Raw genomic sequence first — 27,091 nt, 5'->3', positions numbered from 1 at the left:
GGTTTCCACCACTTGGGTCAGGCTCTGAATCCTGTCTTTCTTCTGATCAGGACACTGTGCTGCCTTAGAGACATCACGGTGAGTGACACCCTTGCCCTGCAGGGTAGACCTGGACCTATGACAGAAGAAATAGCCTCCTAGGGTAATCTCATGTCTCCATTTCAATGTAAAGCCACGCCTGGGTTTTGTATTATTAATAGGCCTTTTTCGCCTCCTATTCCGAAGGCCTACCTGGCAGGACAGGCACTTGAAGATATTAACCCACACACACTTGGTGTCTGCTTTTCACACAGATGTTCGGAAGACAAGGGGAGCTGTCAGTGTTATCTGGACGGAGGCAACTGTCACTGAAGCAAAGATCAACTTTCATCCTAGGTAAAGGAATGACGTGAGGCGCTTCTTCGGCAATGATGCCTCTTGCGGCTGCTTCCCGGGAACAGCGAGGCATCCCTACAAATGTCTTCTGACAGGTGCCCCTGGTGGTTCTGTCAGCTGCCCTTGTGACCAAGACAGGCTGGGAAGCCCGCGGATGCTGGGAGACGAGGCTGGTCTGAGTTCTTGCTCAAGACTTACTAATACTCTATGGGATGCTAACAGTACTAATAATGCTTTTAATAAAAATGGTATCTAATGTTCATTGAATGCTAACACCTTGCCAGGCAGCACACTAGGAACTTAATGGAAATCATCTTACTGGAATGTCTCAATAACCCTGGGAAGTATCCACTCATTATCCTCATTTTACAGAAGTGTAAACAGGCTGAGAGAGGGTATATAAACTTGCCTTAGGTTGTGGCAGCAGAGCCTAATATCAGAACCCAGGCTCTCAACCATGAGGCTACTCTCCATTTCCTCTCCTATAAAATGGGGCTAATCGTTCCAGTCACACCCATTATACAAACCACAAGGACGTTAGAAACTGGGGTTCAGAGAAGTTAAGTAACTTGCTCAAATTTACAATCACCAAGAGACAGGGCCAGGGCCTGAAGTGGGGGTCTATTGATTGTGCATCGCCTGTTCAAGCCCAGCATCTACAGCGTAGTGGCTGAAAGTGCAGCCTTTGAAACCCTCTATCGTTTATTGGGACCTTGACCTGGCAAGCTGTTCACTTCTCTGAGCTTTAGTTTCCTCTTCTAGAAAATACAGTAGGTCCTCGGGTTACGTCGGAGATCCGTTCCTATGGCACTACATAACGCAATTTTCACCATAAGTCAGGACCCACCTACATAAGCACCTACGTCACTCACACAGTAATAATGAAGTGAAACAGTAAAAAAATTTAAAAGAAAGATAACAATTCCTGGCCGTTACTTGTGGTAAATAAATAATAAAAAACATAAAGCACATATGTACATACATCGAAATGACGGAACTTTTTTTTTTTTAATAAATGGAAGATGGCGACATAACCATGAAACGACGTACATCGAGTCCGACGTAACCCGAGGACTGCCTGTACAGAAAAGAATGCCTAGCTCACAGAACTCCTGTGAGTGTTCAGAGAGAAGATACATGAAACGGGTTTGGAAGATACATGGAATTCAAAACACAAAATTAAGATGGAAAAGTTATAGCATTCTCAAGTCTGTGAGCTCAAAAGAGAAAATATTTTAAAAGCGTCCACTCAAAGCCTTGGTGCCGAGGGGTGGCTGGATCACAGTCCTGCCATTTACCAGGTGACGGTGTGTGTGTGTGTGTGGGGGGGGGTGGTTACTCAAGCTCACAGGGGCTCCAGACCTCATCCATACGTTGGGGATAATAACTCATCAGGTTGTTGGGAAATTTCAATGAGGAAGCACAAGCAAAGTGCTTAGAACAGAGAAGGGCACGCGTGTAGCACACAATCAACGCTAACTGATCTTATTAACGATAAAAAGTGACCCCTGCCATTTTTACTACTCTAGACCACACTGCCTTTTGTTTTTAAAAAATTAAATTATGAGAAATGAAGCCTTGACTGTGTAAGCTTCATGATTTGACTTGTAACTAATCCTCCCAGGATAGCATCCTCTCCCCATTTTGTTCTGCACACAGATTTTCTTTTTTTCTTCAGAAAAGAAAAGGCAGAGTATTGAAAGGGAGACTAAAAAGTACATGACACCTTCCCTGGGAGAACGGGTGAGTAAAACAAGGCACTCAAAAACAAAGACAAACAAAAAAACAAGGCGCTCGTCCTCAATGGCTGCTTCTCTGAATGGGCATCCTTTGGAGGCAGAAAGACACATCTTCTCTCTGAAGAGGTCCCCCAGACTGGGAGGGTCCTCCCTAGATTCTCATCCCAGGCCAGACAGCCCACTGGAGGGGAGGGCAGGGGGGGAGCGGGGAGGTGTCGGCCCAGAGGCAAGGCCCAGGTCCTGCAGTCATTGTGGGTTCTAACTGCGGACTTCAATCCCTCCACCTTCCTATGAAAATAACTGCAAATGTCTCTGTAAATAAAAGGTCACTGTTGGCTTGTTTCCCAAGAAACTTTCCAACTAAGAAACTGAATGTCAAATGGGTCTGTCGGGTTTCCATCCTGATACGGCAGCTGGGAGCAGACACCAGAGAAAGAACAATTATTTCCCCCCCGTTTCCTCCTCCCCCAGTGCTGGGGAGGTGACGAAATTCTTATCTAGAACTTGATAGGATGTAGAAAATAATTACAAATGAAAAGGTTATTCATAATTTTTAAATGAGTTAATTAGTAAACCCAGTCAGACTCACTCATTACGGTAATTAATAATTGATTATACTTGAAATTAAACACAATTTTTCATCAAAAATCTAATTAAATATCTGTGCTTTAGCCTGTTGATTAGATTGGTTGGCCTGCTGGAAAAAGAGTCTTTGTTAAGGATATTTATGCTCGGCTGAGACAATTAATTTGATTTTTAATAATTGATAGTTCCTTACAAGTTAGTCATCACAGCCTCTGATTATGGCTGAGCAACAAGCCTCTCATGGCTCCCCCCAGCAGCTGGAGGAGATCGAGCACGGAGGTGGCCGCCCCCAGCCCTGGAGGAAAGCTAGGGATGGCCTCGCACCTGCAATGCATCCATCTGCATTAACTTACCCAGCCTCAGACCAGCTTCGGAGGGAAGGGGTCCTGCCCATTTCCTAGATGAGGAAGTCTGGGCTCAGAAAGAGAAGTCGCCCAGGACAAACTGGCCATGTAGCCGAGCTGGGAGTGGAGTCAGGCTGCTGGGCTGCCTGTGAGCTGAGGCTCCATGTGACGAGAGGAACACCCTCGACTTGCCTCTCTGACCTGGTTCTTGGATATGGAATCTAGGGTCCAGTCTGAACGTTTCAACACAGAGAGAGCTTTCTCAGAAAGATGTGTTCATCGTGTCAGGGAGATGTGATCAATGGCCTGACCACTCCCAAGTTGAGACACAGATTCTAGTCCATCAGCAATAGATCTCCCCTCCTCCCACCCACATTGCCACCGTCTTAGTTGAAGCCCTCGGCTTCTCCTTATTTGTTTACTGCAATAGGACCTCTTCCTCCTCTACCCTTATCTTTCTAAAATAAAACTGACTGTCCTGTCACTGCTTAAATCCCTCCAATGGCTCCCAGCTGCCTGCCCATTAGGTCCTTCACTTGGCCTCCATCGTAAACTTCATAATCTGACCAAATTCTCTTGTAGTAACTCCAACACCCCTCAAGTGCTTCAAACACAGGAAATGCCTTTACCACCACCTTGTCCTCTTTCAAGTCTGAAACTTTCCTCAGGTTAGAATACCCTCCTTGCCTGTCTGTCTATGGTTAATTCTGACTTAAAGATTCAGCTAAAACATCACCTTTCCCAGGGAGCCTCCCCGCGTCCTCCTGATGGGGGCTGGGTATTCCCACAGCCCTGAGCTGCCTCAATCACTGCCAACACAGCTGTCTCCTTTGCTGAACTACAAACACCTCAAGGGTAAGGATCACATCACCAGCCCTAACACTTAGACTATGCCTGGCTCAAAGCAGGTATCCCTTAGGGTTTACTGAACAAAAATAAAAATCTTAGAATCATAGATTCAAAGACTATCAAAGTTGGAAGGAAAAGTAATGATCATCCAGTAAAAACCCCCAATCAGTGCTTGAATCTTATTCTTACTATGTGGTCGTCAAGGTCTAGTTGTACCCTTCCTATGATAGGGAGCTCACTACCTCAAACAGTAGTCCCTATCTTTTTAGATAGCTGATAACTGACAACATAAATGGGGTGACTGACTGTATTAAATGGGAAAGGAAGAAGCCCACGGGATGGAAGCAGAAGAGAGCTTAATCATATGAAGATTTATTCTTTCTCCCTGAACGAGGCAGTTCAGTATAAACCTCAAGACTTCAATGTTAAACAGGTCTATACATAGCAAACCACTTGACTCTTGACGAACAGTGACACTGCTTGTTCAAAAGCCTACCCATTGAGCAAATGGAAAATGTCAGTCAAAAGCAAGTGCTGTGCTAGCGGTTTGCTGGGACACAGGAAGAAACGTTCATGCTGGGGGACGGTGCTTGGAACCCCACCACCCTCACCTGTAACCCATTGAAGTCTACCTATGATGCACACCTTTCCCAGAGTCTGGTTGTTCCTTTCACCCTCAGCAGAGATGGCAAACACCTGGTATGTCATCAATATTCCCCACTCCTGTGACCATGACAGATATATTATTAATCAATCACAGAGGCTCTTTCCCATTGGGTCTGAATATAGCCTCAGGATCCTTCTCAACACAGCTTTCTAGGCAGCAATAATCAATCCACCCTATCGCGGAGATGAAACATGGATGCCAGTCTAGCCTTGGAGCCATGAAATTCCCCAAGTCAATCTCCACAAGGGGAAAGGAGCCCTGGCACACAAAGGACGCTTTTTACAGCTCGAGATTAAGGAGGCTGCCTTGTTTATAGGACTCTCATCTTCCTGGTTATCTGTTATGAAATTCGAGTATCTTGAAAGGGAAGTGACTTTATAGCTCAGATCACCCAAACCCCCATCCATGCTTGAGTCCCTTCACCATGCCCTGAGCAAGTGGGGGCCTGAGTTCTGTGGATCATTCCTAGTACAGCCCTGTGTTCATCCAAAACACCTTCGCAGGGTCCTTTTCCACAATGGGCAGCACTTCTGTCTTCCTCTGGCCAGTTTCTTCCTTTCTGTTTATCCCCTTTGCTGGCAAAATCATCTCAGAATTCCTTAGCGTGGGCTCAAGGCCTCAAGCTGGCCTGCCCTACCTTAAATCTTGGAATTATAGATGTGAAGGTTGGAAAGGACGGAGGGAGAAGCCAACCCTGCCAGATGTCTTTACCAACAGGTGATTTACGTAGAGGCAGCAGTCTCTACACAGTACCTGGGGGTCTCTTCTGATTAACATCTTCCCTGGGAGCAGACCAAAGAGAAGGGTCCGGAGCAGGAAACCAGACTGCATGGGGAATATATCAAAGCAGCAGGCAGTGGGAGGCATGCTGTGGGAGCAAGGCAATGGCCAGGAGTGTCTTACATCACGGAGGTGCCCTGGGTCCAGTAGGAAGGCCAGTCAATGCTGCCTGGGGTCTCTGAGCATCCCTCAGCGGCTCTAACTGTTCCCTGTTAATCCTGTACCTACCTGGGATGTCTCTTCTCTGGGCTCCTACCCATGGTGTAATTCTGGATCTTGGTGCCTACAGCACCTCAGATCACATTGCCAGAACCGCACCTTCAGACACGCTTTCCTGGCTTGAGGTCAGCACAGTCCAAACTGTGGCAGTTTCCCTGCAATCCCAGGGCACCCCACCTTCTTCCTGCTTCTTGCTGTAGCTGCATGGCACCCATGGGAGAAGCCTGCCTGCATCTGGCCTCTCCAACTTGTTGCATCTGTAGTGACTAACTTATGACGCTCCCTACCACCTCAAATGCCAGTCGTAGGAAGTGCCTGTGCCTAATGCTGGGCATCCAAGACATGAAAGAGAAAATGCCAAGCTCACCTCCTGGCATATGGTCAGATAGGAAGGGAAGAGGGGGCCCTGGGGTGCGGACATTAATAGTTTTGGGGTGCAGGCCAGCCCAGAGCTCCAGAGCTGCCTGGCTCTCCCTGCGGCGGGTGCCTTCAGTGCCCACAGGTGTCCTGGCCACTGCCCTCTGGGCCAATGGGGAGTGAAGGGAAGCTGGGGCGAGGGCGGTGCTTACCCACAAAGTACGCCAGCAGGATGACTAGTGCGGCTGAGATGACGATGGCGCTCAGGGCTGCGCACTTCCAGTTACAGTACTTGGAGGGCTTCTTGAGGTTGAAGGCTGGCCGGGTGAAGGTGCTGCGGGGCAGTGGCCGGGGCGGAGGTGAGTACACTGTGCTGGAAGTCAGAGGGTACCCTGGTGATGTGGTGCAGAAGAGTGGGGAGGTGCCTCCTGGCTTGAAGAGGAAGTGCCTGTGGATGGAGAGAAGCCAGAGGGCATCAGGGTTGGCTGGCTCGCCAGGGACCCAGGTCAACCTAGAGGACAGAGGCAGGAGTAGAAGAAGCATGCACAGGAGCCTAGAGAGAGAGAGTTGTCACAGAGAAGATGGGGGGGGGGGGCAGGAAAAAGGAGAATCACGTACCAGACCACAAAACAGGGCTCACGAGGACACGTTTCCACGGAACACGGATGGGACAGCCCTGCCCAAAGGGAAAGCCACCCATGCCAAGGCAGAAGGTGCTACCTACTCGACAGAAGGCTGGGTGCTGAGATCCTTTTCCTGGGAAGGAATGGGGCTGGAGATGCTGTTTTGTGGGGAATAAACTAGCTGTTCTCCAAAATTACTGCAGTAACTTGGAAAGTATCTAAAATCCTATTCTGTCCCCTGGAGATAATGAAACCCCAAATTTTTCTTCACCTTCCAATACCTACTTTGCCAGTGCATCTTGCTGAAGGAATGGAATACCAGTCCTTTGAAAGGGGGCTATGGAAGTTTGAGAACCAAGAAACCACCACTGCCATGATCAAGAGTGCTCTGGTGGCTGTTACATAGCCACTGGCAGCAAATGCCTTTGAAGCACTCTGCTCAGAAGCCACACTGCTGCCTTCCAAGCCCCTGGTAAAAGCTTAGCGGGAGGACAGACGGGCAGCTGCATCCTGCGGCCTAGCTACAGTCTCAAGGGCAGCATGGCATGGTCCAAGCACATGGTTGTGGCCAGACGAGGCAGCAGGAAATCCTCCAGAGCTTGGCGTTAACCATGGCCATGGGAGGACTTGTACACAGCCTAGGAAATGGGGTTCTTGGTTGCACTGCATGCCCCCAAGTCTTTGGGTCAAGGGTAAATCTTAGGGGTAATCTCACACTCTGTTATGGTGCAAGATGCCTCAGGGCCCAAACATATAGCAAAGGGCCTGTGCTGCATAAAATTTGCTGCATGAGATGGCTTTCAAAATGGCAGAGGCAGCCAATGAGATGCTGGGAGCCGCATATTAACAAGACTGCTGTTAATATGCTGGAGGACAGGGTATCCAAGGATAAGCTCTTGCAATTTGAACGTGGACTTGGGAATGGGCATGCAACATGGCATCATCACCTCCCCTGGAGATCCCAGGGAAAGGTCTCAGGGTCCGCATGCAAGGGTGGGAGCCGCGGAAAGAGCACACACAGAGAGGAAGAGCATGGGGATGTCACCTACCCGTCACCGTAAGCCCCATCATGGCGGGAGGCGCTGAGAATGTCCATCTCAATGAGGTTGTCCTGCAATGTCCCTAGGAATGGCTGCTTGCCTAGGTTTCTACGCACACATGGAGACATGAATGAAGCCATGAGTCATGCATCGATGAAGGGGGATAGTAGAGAAACACACAGAGTGGCTGGCTGGGGCAGCTGTGCGCGAGACCAGCGGGGCAGTTTCCAGGCGATGGGTCTGTGTGCAAGCCACATGTGCAGGGGTCTGCCTGGCACAGAGCATCCAGAGGCAGCATTCTCCGTATAAACCAGAATGGCTGGCCGTTGTGTGCATCAAGTCACGGCTCTCCCTGATGAAGACTGGTTATGCCTCAGGCACTGAGCTAGGCATGTTATAGCCATTTATCTCAAATCTTCAAAACAGGCTATGCAAGGAAGGCAGTATTATTCCCATTCTACAGATGAGGAGACTGAGAGGGGGAGAGGTAACAGGACTGGCCAAGCTGACCAAGCTGACCAGCTAGCAAGGTTCAAGGCAGGAATTTGGGCTCAGGTTTATCTGATTCCAAACCTGTGCTTTCCCCTCTACTTGATACCGCCTACCTCTGCGTAAACAATAACTACGGACACTCATTTTGCCGATCCAGAGAAAAAAGAAAGGCAAGCATTGGGGGCCATTTTCCTCTAAAGCAGTGGTTCTCAAACTCGGTGAACACCAGAAGCACCTGGAGAGCTGTGCTCTACTGAGGGCCACCCCAGAGGGTTGGCGTCAGCAGGTGGGCACAGGGCCTGAGGCCCCGCATTGCTTGCACGCCCCCAAGCTGATGCTGACATATTTGGAGTGTCATGTCCTCTAGCAGTGCAAACACCTGGGTGATGACTGATTGGTGAAGACGCCACCCCAATGAAGACAGAGGGAGGCTCTGTGTACCTCCAAGTGCACACAGGGCAGCACAGCATTTGTTACTTTACCTATTTCAAACCCGGAAGGAAGACAGACACACTAGCCGTTTTGGTCTCAGTCACACCTGCTAAGTGGCATCATTCACACTTGCCCTGGAACCTGTTTCTGACATTTTCAGGACGGCTGCCACCTCACCTGAAAACCCCAGAGTGACTCATTTCCAACAAGCCGGTGTTGGCATCAGCCGGTACTGGCATCAGCCTGTTGTGTGCACACCAGGGAAGGACTGACTACAGAAAGCTGACTTTCGGGTCCAGCCCTGCCAGGTGCCTTGTTCTGACTTTGACTAGGTCTTGAGAACCAGAAAGCCCCAAATCAAGTCCCTTTTCTGCCACTTTCTTGCTGTGTGACTTTCTGTAAAAATTTTATATATACATATTTTTAATTCTCACCCGAGGATATTTTTTATTGATTTTAGAGAGAAAGGAAGGAAGAGTGAGAAGGAGAGAGAGAAGAGAAAGATCAATGTTTGAGAGAAACATTGATCAGTTGTCTCTCATGCGTATCCCAAGTGGGGATCAACCCACAACCTAGGTATGTGCCCTGAATGGGAATCGAACCCGCTACCTTTTTTGTGTGTGTGTGTGTGTACAGGATGATACTCAACCAAGTGAGCCACCCAGCTCAAATCAAGTCCCTTTTCTGCCACTTTCTTGCTGTGTGACTTTCTGTAAAAATTTTATATATACATATTTTTAATTCTCACCCGAGGATATTTTTTATTGATTTTAGAGAGAAAGGAAGGAAGAGCGAGAAGGAGAGAGAGAGAGAGAGAAACATCAATGTTTGAGCGAAACATTGATCAGTTGTCTCTCATGTGTATCCCAAGTAGGGATCAACCCACAACCTAGATATGTGCCCTGAATGGGAATCGAACCTGCTACCTTTTTTGTGTGTGTGTGTGTACAGGAGGATACTCAATCAAGTGAGCCACCCAGCCGGGCACTGTAAAAACTTCAACCTCTTCATATTGTGTACTTCCTTCATCTGTAAGATGGGGATAATAATAATTTTAAACTTACAAAGTTGCTATAGGACCAACTGAGTAACTCTGGCAGAATATTTAAGGGCAAAACAAATACTGTAGAAATGCTAACGCTAAATATAAGCTGCTATCTACCCTACCTTCACTGGGTGCTAGTCACTGTTCTGGAGCTCTGCAACTATCATCTAACGTGCATCATATTCCTCACAACACCCCCACCATCAGTGCCACCGTCTTTGTTTTGTAGGCTGGCAGAGCTAGGTCCCATCACAGAGTAAGCGAGCAGCAGGGCCAGAGCGGAACCTCGCTGTGTCGGACCCCAGAGCTCGGGCCTCTCTGCTCTTAACCCTCTGTCACTGCCCAGCCTGTGGCTCCGCCCCCGGCAGGCCTCACAGAGCACAGTGAGGAGGGGCTGTAAGTACTCTCAGAGCACTGCTGCATCAACTTTTCCCGGGACAGCGAGAGCACAAGGCAACACTGGGGACAGCGAGAGTACAAGGCAACACTGTTTTGCAGCGGGGCCCGCTAGTACTGCCATGATGGTGGGACCTCCACTCTTAACCCTCTGTCACTGCCCAGCCTGTGGCTCCGCTCCCGGCAGGCCTCACAGACCACAGTGAGGAGGGGCTGTAAGTACTCTCAAAGCACCGCTGCATCAACTTTTCCCAGGACAGCAAGAGTACAAGGCAACACTGTTTTGCAGCAGGGCTTGCTAGTACTGCCATGATGGTGGGACCTCCGCTTCCAGGAAGCCCTCAGGCTGTCTGGCAGGCTGTTCTGTGGTGTTTAGGAACCCAGGGCTGACTGGGAGAAACTGAGGGGTGTGGAAGTCCCTCAGAGCAGCCTCATTTCTGCCCAGGGAGGTGGCCTCAGGGCACGTTGAGAGGCACACAGGCCCTGGGGTCAGACAGGTGTCAGCTCCATCATTCACTGGCCCTCGGGCAGGAGAGCTGGTCTCAGATCTCAAGGGGCATGACTAAACTGGGATGATTACTCTCCTTGTATAAGCTGAAGTATAACTTGGGTCATGCCACTTTTCTGCTCAACCCTCCAATGGCTCCACGAGAATAAAACCATGGTTCTTACCAGGGCCCATAATATCTTGCACGATCTGACCTCCTGCTACCTCTCCAACTTCATTTTCTGTGCTACACATACCCCAGCCTCCTCGCTGTCACTGCAGCAAGCTAACCCTTGCTGTCATTTGCCTGAATTGCCTTTCGCCAGATATTGGCCTGGATCATTCCCTCCCTTCCAGCCCTAACCATAACCTAGTGGACTCCCAGCTTAAGGCTCCCGCTAAATTTCCTGTCCATCCCCACCCTCCTCTTCCCCAGCACCCCCTGGCTGCCTGCACTGCTTTAGTTTTCCTCACAGGATCAGACACACACAACGCACATGCTTATTGTGGTTTTTCCCTAATGCAATTTAAGTTCCATGAGAATAGAAATCTTAACTGCCTCATTCTCTGCCCGTGTGCCCAGAGCCTGGAAGGATGCCTGGAACATGGCAGTAGGCACTCAGTAAATATTCGCTGAAAACTGTGAATGGTGGGGTGGGAAAAGGGCAGCGCTCCTGGCATATTGCAGGCACGCAGTTGGTATTTAATCCAGAGTGGCACAGGTGATGTATTATTACTTCCTCCAATCCCTCATTTCAAGAGGGAATTTCCAGTCTTTCTATAGTCCATATGCCAAGTGTCAGCAGGCCCTCACTGCCCCTGCCCAGAGGGCCCAGGGCCGAGCTCCGGCTGCCTCCCTGCTGCTGAGGTGGGCTGCATGGCATCTCCCAGCAAACATCTCGAGTCCAGCCTGCATCATTCTCCTAGGACTATGTTCTCAGTGAGTCAAAGCTATCCCATAAAACCCACCAGAAACAAACAAACATATTCAGAGAAAAGATGAAAATGTTAACAGTGGGGATTTTGTAGTGTCTGGATTGAGTGATTTTTATTTTACTTTTATATTTTAATAAGAAACCGTTATTTTAAAAAGAGAGAGAACAACTATGTTAAAAGTACAAGTTTGTCAGGACAAGCGAAGAGGCAGTGTAACAGAACGAGGGGTTCTAGAGTGCTGGAGTGTCAGGTTTCCCTAAAGAGCTCCCACACTCACTTGCTAAACCGCTGCCTATTCAGAATGCTACTGCTGCCTTAAAATAACCGTACCCTGTACATTTCAAACTTAGTTCTGGGTCAGATTAGGAGGCCTCATTTGATTGATGATGAAACTGAGGCCCAGAGAGACACGTGTCCTGTTGCCATACACAAAGCCAATCAGTGGCAGAGCTGAAACTAAAACCCAGGTGTCCTGACTCCCAGCTTAAGGCTCCCCATTACATTTTCTGTCCATCTCCATCTCTAAAGTGGGGACGACAATAAGACTGCCTACCTGTGCAGAAAAGAGTCAAGATAGCGGTCCTGACTGCTCTCTTTTCAAAGGCTTGCTTATAAGGTTGGCCCTTGGCTGGTGTCTAGAAACTTAGGTTCCAGGAAGGTTCCTGCCATTAACAGATAAGAGTGGCTGACTCACTGTGCCTGAACTATTTGTGCAAAAAATACGGTTTATGCTGTGCTGAACACATGCTCTCCTTCTGGGAGTCTGGCATTTGGGTACTTGCCAGGCATAAGTGCCTATGGGACCAGCCCCAGTGGAAATCCTGGGCACTGAGTCTCTAATGAGCTTCCTTGTTTGGAAGCACCCAGAAGGGCCCTATGAGGGTCTGTTATGATTGTTACATGATGGCCATGCAGAGGGAGCCACACTGTCCTGTTAGCCCCCAGCACTCCCCGAGTCAGAGCATTACCCCGAGTGCCATCTTCATTCATTCACTACAGGTCTGCCTCCCTCACTGGCCTATGAGCTTCCTATATGGCCTCTGTGTCTTATGCATGTCTGTGACTGAATCACCACCTGGCAGGGATGACTATCCATCCCAACTCCTTGCAATGATCAGGGGTTGGCCTGGTCCACCAGAAGTTCCTTTGTGCCATTCTGGGAACCATACCAGGGCTGCAATGGAGACCATGAGGATGGCCTTCCATCCCTGAGGGTGGGCAGGGCTGTTCCTCAAACTGAGTATGACCCTACAATTTGGGACTCAGGCTCCCAAATCAGGCCCAAGATCAGATGAACTAGAGCCGAAGTCTGGCAGCCCTCTGCTCTGGCTTCCCCTTCATCCGACAGGAGCCTGACGGGTTATTAATCAGATAGTCCCTGGGAAATCAATTAAGTGTCTGCTGCTGCAGAGTGTGAAGGAAGTGGGTCAGGGTTTCGGGGACCCTGAACACATGGCTTCCACCAGAATGGACTACAGATGCTCCTGCAGGCCTTGAAGAAACATCTGACCCGGCTATCTGGAGAACAGGTCGGCCTGGTTTCCTCCCTCGGGGACTCAGTTACCCTTGGGGAGGGCCATAGTCACAGAAGGAACAGAGAAAGGAATGGGTCAACCAAGTCCTTGCGCTCTCCTTTGTCCCTCTGCTAGCCTTTCTTTTCCTGCCAGCAAGAAATCTAAATCCCTTCTGGTCATCCTACCAGCTGTGGTGGTATTTTCTTAGCTATTTATTTTAGTCGCTCAACATAGACTCCATTTGACAATTGGGGAAAAGCCCGTGACTGTTTCTCGGCGTCAGAAGGCTCCCTGTTCTGGTGGGGCTCGGCAAGGCTGCTTAGGACAACTCTCTCAGACAGGCCCTGCTCAATGGGCACCTCGGCCTCTGTTCAGGCTGTGCCTCTGAGGCCCTCCCTACCTCCCCAGCTGCCCCTGGCGGCTTCTGCTTGCACTCCAACTCTTGGTCACACAACATCAGGTCCACTGGGAAGTCTTCCCTTTGTTCCACTCAAGTCTCAGGTGAGTATATTTATTCATTATGTTCCATCATTCTCTTATTTCACCTGTGAATTTATCTTTATCAAGCACCCATCCAGATGCAAGCCCTGTGTTGTGAGCTGGGGATCCCAAGGCAATGAAAACACACATCCTCTGTGCTTACCTCTATCATAGCACGTATCCTACCGCAAGTGTCTGTTCTATGACATGTCTTACCTGTTATGCACACAGTGAGCATTTGGTGAATATTTTTCTGAATAAAAAAGTACCACATAATAAATAGTTGAGCACATACTGTGTGCTAAGACATTTTCAGACATTACCTTATGTATCTGCTACTATAGCCTTGTGAGCCTTGTGAGGCATGATGGTAGATTGGATTAAAAGTGTCTAAAAATTCTTGGGCACGTCTCCCTTTTGAGAAGTGACTGCTGTCCCTCCCCTTGAAGCTGGCTGGCCTATGACTGCTTTGTCCAACAGTATATGGCCATGCCTTAGAAGGATCAATGATTTCGGTCTCAGCGCCATGGAGCCCTGAGCCACTGAGTATAAAGTACAACTCCAGGCTGGCAAGACTGTGTGGAGAAGCCCTGAGACCACAGTAGAGGGAGAGGGGTCCCACTGAGTGCAGCTTTCTAGCTGTCTCCCCCAAGGTGTCGTGTCAGGCATGTGAATGAAGCCTTTTAGGATCCTTCAGACTAGCCCACTGACAGCTAAATGCCACTGATTGACTTCAGTTGATGCCACATGCAGCAGAAAACTAGCCCAGCTGTGCCCTTCCTGAAATCCTGACTCTCACTGTGAAGTATAATACTAGTAAACTGGTGGTTTTTTAAGCCACTAAGTTTTGGAGTCATTTTTTTATGCAGCAACAGATAATCGGAACAGGAAGTTACTCATATTTCCTCCCCTTTTTTAAGGGAACAATTTAAGGTCTAAGTTCATAGCTAGTGAGCACTGGGATAGGAGTTTGAACATATGTTGTGTCTGACCCTAAAACCCGAGCTTTGGACAACTTGCTACATTAGGACCAAACTTACTTCTCTAAAGTCGAGAAGAGGTACAACCTACTATTTCCTCTCAACTCCTCAGGTGAGTAGGGGCTCAGTAAATACTTTTCAAGTGACTTTTTCTTCAGTGTTGACATGGGAAGCAGACACATATGGAGGAAAAGAGGGAAATAGCTTTTAGAGTATGTCTTTAATGCTGGACACTGTGCTATGTGCTTCTCACATTTATTTCCTCCCAACCTGAGAGGCATGCATTCTTATCCCAATTTACAGATGGAGAAATCAGGTTTGAGGATGCTAAGGAACTTGCCCAGCTAGTAAGTGTTAAGACCAAGATAGGAATCCCAGATGGCCTCCTTCCCTCTGACTCTAAAGCCCATATTCTTCCTACCTCACCATGATAGTCAAAATTAGTTGTGATTCTATCTGCCAGACTCGACACTGAGCCTTCTTAAACTGTACTCTATTTGTTTTGTGCCATCAACCAGTGAAGGTCAATATTGAGGTCCAGAATTCTGATTGTGTTATCCATTATATTAGGTACCTCTCCCCATTTTAGGCCATCTTTAGAGGCACGGAGGGTCACAGAGGAAGTCTATCTCAAACATTTCATCTGGGTTTCAAGAATAAGTAGGACTTGGCTGGACCAGGCAGTGAAGAGGAGGGCAACTCTGGGGAAAGGGTTGTGCAAGAGCATGTGCAAAGGCACTGAGGCGTAAAGGGGATGAGATATTGGGGGAAGGTTGATAAATACACATGTATGTACACTTACTAGTACATACACATCATATAGTGAATATTATATATACTAGCATATAATTATGACATGCTTGAGTACAGAGATATATAAAATGGTGTACATTAGTATATGACAGCATGTTAACAATGGTTATCATTTGGTGATAGATCTGAGTGATTTTCTGTTCTTGCTTATTTTCATTTCCTAACTATTCTCCACCACATTTATTACTTGAATAATAAAATAGAATGGTTATCATTTGGTGATAGATCTGAGTGATTTTCTTTTCTTGCTTATTTTCATTTCCTAACTATTCTCCACATTTATTACTTGAATAATAAAATATAAGGAAAAAAGAAATCAAGGTTCCATGTGGTTTGAGCAATGGATGTGGGAGGATGGAAGGTCAGAAAGGCAGGTGAGGACTGGCTGGCGAGGCAAGAGAGGTAAGTGGGGTCCACCTTCGCATCTCAAACCAACTTCGTGCATCAGGAAAACATCCCTGCTGCTTGTCTTCTAGGTTCTGTTCCCTTGAAAAACCTGGAGAACCACCTAATTGGATCCTAAGTGATAAAAATGAGCATCTAAGCCAAGGGAGTGGCCGCCATGTTCCGTGCAGAAAATCAGAACCATTGATTATTTGCTGGCTTCTTTCAGCCACGCACAGTCATTCAATAAGCACGTTGGAAATAATAGAGATCTGATTAAGCTATTTGGATGGGATGACATATAATAATCGCCCCCAGTCACTGATGATAGCAAAGGAGGCACAGAGGGATACGTCACACATGATTTTAAAGGCTGTCAACAAAAACAATGGTAATTAAGAGACTGGAGGTGGGGCAGGTGGGGCTGTCTCTCTGGGAAATTTGCTTTTGGGGAAATGATTCCATAGGAGTAAAGTGGTGTAAAAGGACGTTGATTTTCTCTCACTGAACCCCACAGGCTCAGCATGCAAATATCACAATCATGTTCCAGGCAGAGTCAGATGGGTACACTTTCCAGTATAGATTACTTTCCCTTCGTTAAATGCAGAATGATTTTGTCCTCTCCACTGATATGGGGCAGGAGTATGAGATGATAGGGTAGAGGGTTAAGGGGTGCCAGCCTGGGACACTTCATCTCCAGTTTAGAGATGGGCCAGGTCCCCCAAAGTCCACACTGCTTGTCTCAGAGGGGTAGGAGTATGGGTAAATCTCATCTTGGTCTTGATATCTCCCTGTGTTTTCTCCAGGGAGTTTTTGTTGCTTTCATAATCATAAGAAAATTTCAATTTTGGAAAAAGAGTGGCTAATCAGAGGGAAGGAGGCCAGCTACTGAGTCTCTGAGCTGAAGGAAGCATTGCACAGGGCTGGAGAGGTGGCAGGTCCAGGCCAGGAGAGACCTGAAGATGGTGGCTGGGGTCTAGGGAGATAGCACTGCACACAGAGTCAGGCAACTGGGTTCAAATCTTAGCTGTGCATCAACTGCCTCTGTGGCCTGAGCTAGTCACTGACCCTCCCGAGTATAAAGGGGCCAGCAGGAGAGGAGAGTTGGGGGAGGGGAGCAGAAGAGGGGGCAGAGCATTCATTGAGCACCCATCACAGGCCAGGCAGGCCCCATACCAGGCATAGGGGCACCATATCATAGTAGGGAAGGGAGGAGGTGTGGACCCAATCATGGACTGACAGCCTGATCCTACCACATACCTGTGCTGGACACCTTCACACATCTCTTACAATGGCCCGCTCCAGCCAGTACATCCCCATTGTGTAGACAAGGAAAGTAAGGCCCAGAGGGTGTAGCAACTTGACCAAGGTCATACCTTTAGCAAGTGGCAGGCTAGCCCTGGACCTGGGGGCTGTTTGATTCTCAAGTCCATGCTCTTTTTGCCCTACTTGCATCTCGGGCAGCCAGAGAGCCACATCCCTAGGCTGCATACCTGACCCCAGCTTTCTGAGTCCGTGGGATCTCGGCCAGGTCGCTCTCTGGCCACCCGCCATCCCTGCGCCTCAGCGCCCTAGCGCCAGCCCCCCCACCACCATACCTGGTCTCCAGGGGGATGTTGCTGTTGAGCAGCCAGTTGTCCTGGGCGTGGGCCGGCTCCTGCGTGCCGCTGGCAGGGGGCTCTCCAGAGAGCGAGTGGTCCGTAGGGGCCGGGCTGGGGTTGCTCCTTGGAGTGAAGTTGCCTCGATTCAGGGAGTTGATGGAGGCCGCGTGGTGCTGGTTGGGGGTGTGGGCGTGCGAGAGTGGAGGAGGTGGCGTCCGGAGCCGCGAGTGGTTCTGCAGGCCTCCCGGGTGATCTAGGGCACAAACATGCATGGTCAGCAGACAGCTACTTGTGTCCCCCCCTTGTATTCATATGTTGAAGTCCCAAGTCCGAATGTGATGCCATTTGTCAATGGGGTCTTTGGGAGGTAATGAGGTTTAGATGAGGACATGAGGGTGGGGTCCTCATGATAAGATTTGTGCCCTTCTAAGAAGAGGCCAGAGAGTTGGCTCTCTCTCCCCCCACTACATGAGGATACAGCAAGAAGGCAACTGCCTACAAACTAGGAATAGGGCTCCACCAGACATGGAATCTACTGGCACCTTGATCTTCGACTTCCCAGCCTCCAGAACTGTGAGAGAGAAGTGTCTGTTGCTTAAACCACCCAATCTAAGGTGCTATGTCATAGCCACCCATGCTAAAATGGAAATTGGTACCGAGAGGAGGAGTGATACTCTGACAAATACTTAAAAATGTGAAAGCAGTTTGGGACTGGGTAATGGGGAAAGTGTGGTAGAGTTTTGAGGTGCCTGCTAGGAAAACTTATATTGCCATAAAGAGACTGTTAAGGAGATTCTGGTAGAGCTCAGATAAAGAAGAGAGCAGTAGAAAAAACTCCCATCTTTTTGGAGAATAGATAAAAATTTATGTACAAAATGTTGGTAGAAATCCTATCTAATAAAGAAGGAATATGCTAATTGACCCTTACACTGTTGCAAAGATGGTGGCAACCTCAGCCAATAAGGAGGGAATATGCTAATTGACTGCCCTGCCCTCAAAGATGGTGGCACCCACAGCCAATAAGGAGGGAATATGCTAACTGACTGCCACGCCCTCAAAGATGGTGATGCCCACAGCCACAAGATGGCTGGCAGGGGAGGGCAGTTGGGGGGGACCAGGCCTGCAGGGGAGGGCAGTTAGGGGCGACCAGGCCGGCAAGGGAGGGCAGTTGGGGCTGTCGGGCCAGCAGGGGAGGGCAGTTGGGGGCAATCAGGCCGGCAGGGGAGCAGTTAGGCATCAATCAGGTTGGCAGGGGAGTGGTTAGGGGGTGATCAGGCTGGCAGGCAGAAGCGGTTAGGGGCAATCAGGCAGGCAGGCAGGCAGGCAGGTGAGCAGTTGGGAGCCAGCAGTCCCGGATTGTGAGAGGGATGTCCGACTGCTGGTTTAGGCCCGATCCCACGGACATCCCCAAGGGGGTCCCAGATTGGAGAGGGTACAGGCTGGGCTGAGGGACCCCCACCCCCCCAGTGCATGAATTTTGTGCACTGGGCCTCTAGTATAGACATGAAGGGCAATTCTAATGAGGTCTCAGGCAGAAATGAGGATCATGTTATCAGACAATGGAGAGAAGGGGATCCTTTTTATGAAGTGGCAAATACCTTGGCTGAACTGTGTTTATGTTCTAGTGTTTTGTGGAAGTAGAAGTCCTGAGCAATGAAATGGGATATTTAGCTGAGGAGACTTCTAAGCCAAGTGTTGGAGTGGCTTGGTCCCTTCTGACTGCTTATAGTAAAATACAAGGAGAGAGAAATGAGTGAAAAAAAGAATTGATAAGCAAAAAGAAACTATAACTTAAAGACTTGAAAACTTTTCAGCCTGTCCATATTGAAAAAAAAAAAAGAGAAAGCATATATGGAGGAGAACTCTAAGGCGGTGGCTGATTGACCATTTGATTAGGAGATTAATATAGGTTAAAATTATGGACCTAAATAGCTGTCCCAGAAGGAGCACTGCCAGTGTGAACTGAAGGGGAAGGAGAGGGGATGAAGGGTAACTGCTGGACTTCTTAGATTCTATAGGACAGGACTATAGATCTATTAGGTTGCAAACACACTATTTCTTTAAAAAGAAAAAGGAAGACTAGCCTGAAGCTGATTCAGAGATCATCAGGGCCACTGCCTCAGTTTCAACAGGCCTAAGACTAAGATCATTTGTGTCACTTAATCTCCTCGAGCTTCTGTTTTCAAATGGGGAGGAGCTTATTAAGGGACTCAGAGCTACAGTGATAGCAAACCAGGCAACTGATGGGAAGGAAATATTTCTGAAGTTCACAGTGTACAACGCAGTCCTCTTCATTAGTTCCCCATGAGAATCCTGCATTTATAGAGGAGACAGGATCAGGGAGTACAGAACCTGGACCAGGCGCTGTGGTATCCCAAAGGCTGTGCTCTTCCTTGGCCCAGGAGACCGCTTTCCGGAAACTGCCAAGCTCTGTTAACTGTGAGGCTATCACTGTGACGGCTATTTTTAGTGGAAGATGCATCACTCTCTGCTTTTTAGGTAACCCAATCTTTTATGCTAATGTTAACCCAATGCCAACTCAATCTTTTAAGCATAATGCTAATGCTAACCCAATCTTTTAAGTAAGTCTGGTGGGAGTGGGGGAGAGGGCAGGGACAGAAAAAAAGGAAGTGGAGACCCATCTGAGCGATCACTTTTTTCGTACAAACTGTTACCTTCAGGATAAGGCCCACTCAAGGTCTACCAAGTCCTTCAGTGTTTGATCCACACCTGTCATTCCAGCCTCATCTCTCATAAGCTCCCTCCCTGTACCCTCCACTCCAGCCACACTTTTCCACAGAGGACAAGGGATTTGCTGAGGCAGCTCAGTGGCCGAAACCTCAACACCAATGAGGAAGGTACCCAGGATGTGCCACGCTGTGGTCGTGGACCAGGAGGGCATCCGCGGGTGGCCCCTTGATGGGAGGGGAGAGAACCTGGGAGCCAGCAGAATAGGCAGAGGGGCCCAAGCAGAGAACAGACAGCCTTAGACGAGGCAGAAGGCAGGAATGTGCAGGGTCATTTATTTCTGTCTAGCTGTCCTCAGGCAACACTTTAATGGAGGCATTTGGAGCCTGGGACAGAAGCCAGCACCAGAAGTGGCCTCCTGGGATGATTGAGTGTCCCCCTACCCGTGGCCCTTCAGGCTGTTGGCTACAGTCCAGTGTGCCTAGCAGTGAGAGGGACTGTACCACTACCGTCCAGTGGTCATCAGAGGCCAGCAGACAAAAGTGACCTAGTCCTTACTCCTGGCCCCATAATAGGAGCCAACCTCCTCATGACATTTTACCTAATTGATATTCATAGTCACTGCCATATGAGCACCTACTATGTGTATTTTCATAGCCTTAACTTTTCTAATGGTCACAACAACCCCTAGGGGGCAATATTATTATCATTCCCATTTTATAGATGAGGAAGCTGAGGTTTACAAAACTAGTGAATGATCCTTACTAATCCAAAGCTTGAATCCTGCCTACCAAACCATGGTGCCTTTGCAGAAAACACAGACATCTTCTCGACCATCTTAATCCATGGCCAAATGTAGGAAAAGACCCTCAGTGCAGACAGCAAGCGTGGAAGATCTGGTTCAGGTCAGGGCTGCCTGCAAGCCTACAGACTTCTGCTTTGTGACTAAATGGAAAGGCTCTGGCTTGATAACTATTTGTAAGCACTGCCAACAGTCCTGAAATGATACAATTTTAACTGTAACACCACTGGTCACAGATATAAAAATCAAATTTCTAAAAGGAAATTCTCCTATGGGGACAGGAAACATGCTGGTCCAAATCCTCCTCTTTTTTTTTTGAAGCTCAGCTCAATTGCCACCACCTTCAGAAAGCCTTCCTTGGTTTATCCTCCCTAAAGTTCTTTTTTCCTCCATTGAATGCTGACAGCAGGTGACCTGCTTCTTTCACCTTTCCCTTCTCCCTCTGAGCTTGCCTACTCTGGTGGTTTTAAAAAGTCCTGTCCCTTCTGTGCTGGTGATCACAGGTCCTAGATCTGGGCAGATGCTCCAGATGGGTTTACTTAGTGAATGGCTCGTGTGAGTGGCCTGGGCAGTCTGTCCAGGAGGATAAGTCTAGCGTAGAGGATATTTGTTTGCAAAAAAAAATGACAGACCGCCTTGGGCTCTCTAGGCGGTGGACCCACGCAGGCCTTTACTTACTTGCCTGGAGCCAGAGTTGCAGATGCTTCAGCTGGGTTCTGTTTCCCTTCCCTCACCCCCCTGTCCCCACTGTGAGAATGCTTGGAAAGGGGACCTTGATGCTTTCCTGCTTCCCAAGGGAAAGGCTCTGTGTTTTGGGCCTCAACTCAGTAATGCAAACTCATTCAACGCCCCCAAAAAATACACGACTTTCTGAAGGAGCAAATCTTTCCTCTTGTCTAACTGGAGTCTCCTATGGCCAGGAGGGAAGGCTAGTGAGGGCCTTCTTTTTTCCCCTTCTTCCTCCCCAGTTTACACTTCCATCTCTGGAGGGACGCTCAGAACCAGTTCCCTCATTCAGCACGTGCCGAGTGCCTGCTCTGTGCCAGGTCCTGTAAACCGGGTGTTGGGAATACAACAGTGAGAGAGTGAGACAGAGATGGCCTGAAATAGGAGCTCTCCTCTGCTTTCTACTCACTAGCTGGGTGGCCCCCAATAACTCACTCAGCTCCCTGGTCTCCGGTCTGTGTGCCTGTGAAAGGGTGCACACATTCCCATGTCACCACTTTCTAGATGATGGAAAGCGATATCCTTTGCTCAAGTGCCAAGTACACAGTGGGCTGCCATGCCCTGAGGGAAAGGAACCATGTGCCACTCATCTCTATATTCCCAGCAAATATTTGCAGAATATGGGGGAGAGGACAGACAATGAGGTAGGTGGACTTCTTGCCTGGACAAGCAATGGCTTCTCTCCTGCTCCCTGAGAGTAAGCGTTGTACATCGCAAAGCTGTGCTTTAAATTCCAATTTATATCCTCTTCTCGCAGATATAGCCGCCAAGTGTATCTCTGAATCAAGCCCCAATACGAGTCATTTCACTGTTACATTGCACACCTGTCAGTAAAGGCCACTTGCTTATCTGAGTTTTACATGCCTGGTTTTCCAGGAAGGCGTTTTTTTTTCCTCTACAAGTTGTTGAATATATTTAGTTGCTTGTTCCCTTCAACACTGCAGACATTTTTCCTTTTAGATGCAAAAATTCCTAAAGACTGAATTCTCCAGGCTTTGTTTCCCTGAACCAAGATCAAAGTGAGGTTTCTTCAGAGCACTGGGCAGAGCAGCAGGTAATAGAAAGAGATGGCGTGGAGGCCTGGGCACCTGGAGGCAGATAATCCCTGTTCAGGTTTTGATTCTGACACTTATGAGCTGTGTGACCTTGATCAAGTTACTTAACTTCTCTGGAGCTTCAGTTTTCCTATCACTATATGGAGATAATGGCCACCTTGCAGGATTGTCATGAGAATGCATGTAAAGTGCTTAGCACAGTGCCTGCATACAACAATTTAAAAAAATGCTAACTATGAATTCCACAGTTATGATAAAGTCATGCTGACTGAATAAGTTGCAAAGCGCTTAAATCGTCACCCTGATGGTCACTCTACGGCCTTTACAACAGGGGTTCCAAAGCAAGAAACCTTGAAAGGGAAATAGCAGGGAAATGTCTAACAGAAACATGGTCCTCTCTTACGACAGTTGAATCCACTCTGGGCAGCTGCTAGCTTCCAGGAGCCCTGGTCTCAGGAAGGTGCCTATAGCGCAACATGCAGACCAAAAGCCAAGAGAACGTCTGCAGCCTGACACTCAGGACTGAACATAGGGGGGCTCTGTGTCCTCAAAGATGGGGGCCCCTTTCTGCATTAGATAAGCACGTCAGAGCACATGGGGGTGCGGCTCTGTCCTGGGTTCAAGGTGTACCCCAGGGAGAAGGCCCACGAGGCAGTTCAGTCAATCAGCAAAATTAAACAGCTCTCCGCTGTGTGCAGGGACTGGGTGAGTTTTAAGGTGAAGATGAGTCCTAACCTTGACAAATTGCCAGTGTTTACAGAGCAAATGTTCAGCCTTGCTCTGTCTGACAAGCTGCATGATTTGGGGGAAGTCACTGAAGTTCTCAGAGTCTCTAATTCCTCACCCATACATTAAAACACATCTTAGTAACCTAATAAAAGGAAGAGGAGGAAGAAGGGCTGCCACAGACCCAGTACACAGAGACCCAGAGATGAAACAAAGAAGTTTCCTAGACTGTGAGCTGCTCACAGATGAGTAAAAATAACAGACATCCCAAAAGATACCAATGGAAAACAGTAACTACAATCTATATTATAAAAACCCAGTGGCCCTAATGCTGTAATGACCAAAGACCAGTCGGTCACCAGGAGGCTGAGTGCATGGCGAAGCATGCGTGGGTGGGTGGGGCTGCATGCACAGCGAGATGCACATGGGTGGGCGGGGACTTGACTCTGGGTCCTGCGGCGGGACTCGGGGGAGTCCCACGGCGCGGTGGGGTCTGGAATCCCGGGTCTTGTGCAATTTCCCGTGGGTCAGGGTCTCCCATGATTTTGCGCTGGGTCACTAGTGACATTATAATAATTCACATTTATTGAGTACTCACTACTTGACTGGCTCTACCTGCTTTGCTTATTTAATCCTTTAACACCTCTATAAAGAAGGTGCTATTGTTATTCTCCATGTTGTAGGTGAGGAAACTAAGCTACAGAAAGGCTAAGAATTTTGCCAAGGTTCCAAAACTGTTAAGTGATGGCAGTCTTGTTCCAGAGTCCACTCATCTTGACCCATGAAGTGCTTGTATCAATGCCTGTCACACAGAGGGCACTCCACAAGCATCAGCTACTACAGCCCTGTTAGCCTACAGGGCCACCCCACCAGAGCTTCATGGAGCAGAAGTGGCTTCCAGACTGGCTGGTGGGGTCAGGGAAGGTTGCATGAGTAGTGACATGTGACCTATGTCTAAAGGGGCTTCTAGACCGAGGAAGATGCACCTGTGAGGGTCCAGAGCCTGAAAGAGAGAAGAGGGGAGAGGGAGGAGAGGGAGGGAGGAAAGAAGGGAGAGAGACCTCTGAGGCACTTCTGTAAGGAGTGTGATGGCTGTGAGGGGCAGTGACAGGAGGGGAGGTGGACACACTGGTGACAGGCCTGGGTGGTGGTACCAAGAGAAAGGACTTAGTCTTTATCAGGAGAGTGAGAGGGTCCGTCCCCCTGATGGGTTTGGAGCATGCTCCTGGTGGCCATGTGAGCATGACCCAGGCGGGGGCAGACTACAAGCAGGGCCCAGACCTACTGCAGATGCTTGGCTGCTAGAATTCTAGCGGAGTACGTTGTTATTCTTTTATGAGCATGTTCATGAGAAAAAGACATAAACTTCCAGAAATTTGGCTCAGGCAAAGAATTCGAATGTGTCAATAGCCCTGCGATCTAAGGCCAGCACTGGCTCCAAGAAAGGGTGCCAGGCTCGGTGCCCCTCATCCAAGCCTGTAAAACAGCCCACAGGCGCCCGAAGTTCTCCTTGCTTCGGAGTTAACGATGACCCCGTCGTGCACTGTAATCATTAATCGGGCCCTAAAGATTGTCAGATATGAAAGATGCTGGTATTTAATTATCATAGAACACAAAACTCCAGCTGCCTCAGAATGCCAAGAGAAAGAGTTATTTGGCTTCCATTAAAATGCCATCGACTACCACTGACTCGGGACGGTGATGGAGCAGTGCTGAGAGCTTAGCTAATGAACCTTGGCCTGCATGACCAATTTGGAGAGGCCAGAAAGCTCTTTGTCACCGCAGTCGGCAGCCGGAATCTGATGGCCTGCCTTCCAGTCTCAGTTCTGCCTCCTTCAAGCTATATAATCGCAGACAACTGATTTCACTTCTCTGAGTTTCAGCTTCAACACTTGTCAAATGTATTTGGAAGCACCTCGCAAACTGCACAGTCCTGTCCAAGGGTTACAGATAATGACCACGTTGTTATTATTGCTTCTACCCAGAATGAATAAAAACAGTGAGGTCCAAACTGGAACCACCAGTCTGAGCATGAGGCAAGGGGCTGAATTTTTTATGGTGTTTTCTCTGCCCATTGATCCCTTCCCTGAACAAATGCTTTCTGTTCTCTTTTATGGCTGTTCTGTTCATTTGATGTCATGGCCAGTGTGGAGGGACTCCACATGGCACTTGGCCTGAAACCCTGATGTACTCACGGGAGAGGGGCAGCAGACTGTGGGGCTTCCTGAGGCTGCCCTTTTAGGTTTTTTTTAAAAAAGAATTTTTAAATTGCTTTTTATAAAGGAAGGGAGAGGGAGAAGGAGAGGGAGAGGGAGAAGGAGATGGAGAGGGAGGAAGAAACATCGATGTGAGAGTATAACATCCATCTAACATCCATCGGCTGCCTCCTGCACGCCCATGACTGGGGATTGAGCCCACAACCTGGGCATGTGCCCTGACTGGGAATTGAACCGGCAACCCCAGCTTCAGGGGACAACAGACCAACCCCTTGAGCCACACCAGCCAGGCTGCCCTTCTAGTCTTGATGGGTAGTGAAAAGGAGAATCCTGAAGTCACAATATGGCTTGTTCATTTAGTCAGGGCAGACCTTTGGGAGAACACTCAAACTGTTAAAGTGCTTTGTATTTGAGGAATAGTAACGAGGGGACATTGCACGGTACAGTGGTTTTCAAATAAGGGGAGTCTGGAAACAGGGAAGGGGTGTTTTCTGGTTGTTACAGTGACGGGGAAGCACAACTGGCATTTGGCAGGAGGGGCCAGGAAAGCCAGCCACATGCCTGCACGGGACCCAGCGACCCTCAGGGGCGTGCAGTGCAGTCAGCAGATCTTAGTCAGTTTGCCTCTCCCATTCCATCCCCAGTTTCAAATCACTCTCTGCCCTTCTCTGTCACAGGAGGCTGACCCCTAAGGGGTCACTCAGGATTCCTTGCTCCTAACCTTCCAGGCAGGTTTGGCTAGTTGTTAACACAGCAGGACACTGAGAGGTGGGAGGCAGAGGTGCCCCCTGCGCCCATTCTCTGCAGCCTGCTTCAGGCAGTAGCCACATCCCTGAAGGCTCCTCCAGCTTATGGATGGAGTGCTCTGGGGAAGCTGCCAGGAAGAGCAAGAACTTGAACTGGGTACTGAAGTACAGACAGGATGGAAGTAGATAAGTGGGGGGGAGGGGAAGGGCATTCTAGGCTTCGGGCTGGGAAAAGCAAAGGCCCCCAGGCTGGGAGACAAAGGCCCCTTAAGGAGCAGAGGTTGACAAGGGTGGAGCCTCTCCTTCAGAGCCTGGAGCCAGAGGGGCAGGCACCTTTGGGGGCATTCAGAGGGCTCACTCCAACTTCCAACCTTTTAAAGCCAAGTGCTAGAGTACTCACTCACAAGAGTGAACCGGAACCCCCTGGCTTCGTGGAAATGCACATGGGATTCCTCATCCAGCCACGAATGCTCTCCTAGGGTGGGAGTGAGGGAGAGGCACCCTGATACCTTGGTCTGGACAGTGGAGGGAAGAGCAAAGGGTCAGAGTCTCTGCCAAAGTGGGGGTAAGCAACACTGCTCTCTATTCCCAGGGTCATGATAAGTTACAGACAAATGAAGCCAAGAGCATTGAAAAGTGTTTTATCGAAGCATGGTGTGTGGACAACATGGCTGGGCCACCATCTGAACCCAGAAGAACAAACTCTCAACATATATTTACCCAAACTTCATTCTTGTTCTTGTCTGTATCAGCCACTAACTGCTGTATGAGCTTGGGCAAGGCACGTTACCTATCTGACCCCAGTTTTCCCAACTGACAGATAGGAGGAGGAGGTGGCGGGAGTCTCCTCCAATTCTAAAATCAAGACTTTGTCATTCTTTGCAGGTGAATCTGGGATATTTGTTAACAAACATCTGCTTGCAAATGCTATGCACTGCAAGTTATGCACTGGGGTGTGCTATGTGACTGGGCACCAAGGAAGACATGGAGGAGA

The 27,091-nt window shown here is 48.8% G+C and overlaps 1 protein-coding gene across 6 annotated transcripts in view; it reads right to left on the bottom strand.

The window, feature by feature from the left end:
• The window catches only part of TENM4 (teneurin transmembrane protein 4), a 384,882-nt gene that overhangs the window by 211,911 nt on the left and 145,880 nt on the right, over nt 1-27,091 (bottom strand). For 3 of the 6 annotated variants that reach the window (XM_005882313.2, XM_014529998.1, XM_014529999.1), the window contains exons 4-6: nt 17,136-17,391; nt 7,588-7,686; nt 6,128-6,363 (exon numbers count right to left, since the gene is read on the bottom strand). In XM_005882313.2, the coding sequence (XP_005882375.1) occupies nt 6,128-6,363; nt 7,588-7,686; nt 17,136-17,391 (591 nt within the window). The remainder of the gene's footprint in view (nt 1-6,127; nt 6,364-7,587; nt 7,687-17,135; nt 17,392-27,091) is intronic. The other 3 variants (XM_014530001.1, XM_014530000.1, XM_014530002.1) reach the window with 1 other exon arrangement.

This window comes from Myotis brandtii, unplaced genomic scaffold, assembly GCF_000412655.1.
Source record: "Myotis brandtii unplaced genomic scaffold, ASM41265v1 scaffold704, whole genome shotgun sequence".
NCBI classification, from domain to species: Eukaryota; Metazoa; Chordata; class Mammalia; order Chiroptera; family Vespertilionidae; genus Myotis; species Myotis brandtii.
This window is presented reverse-complemented; position numbering and strand designations above follow the sequence as displayed.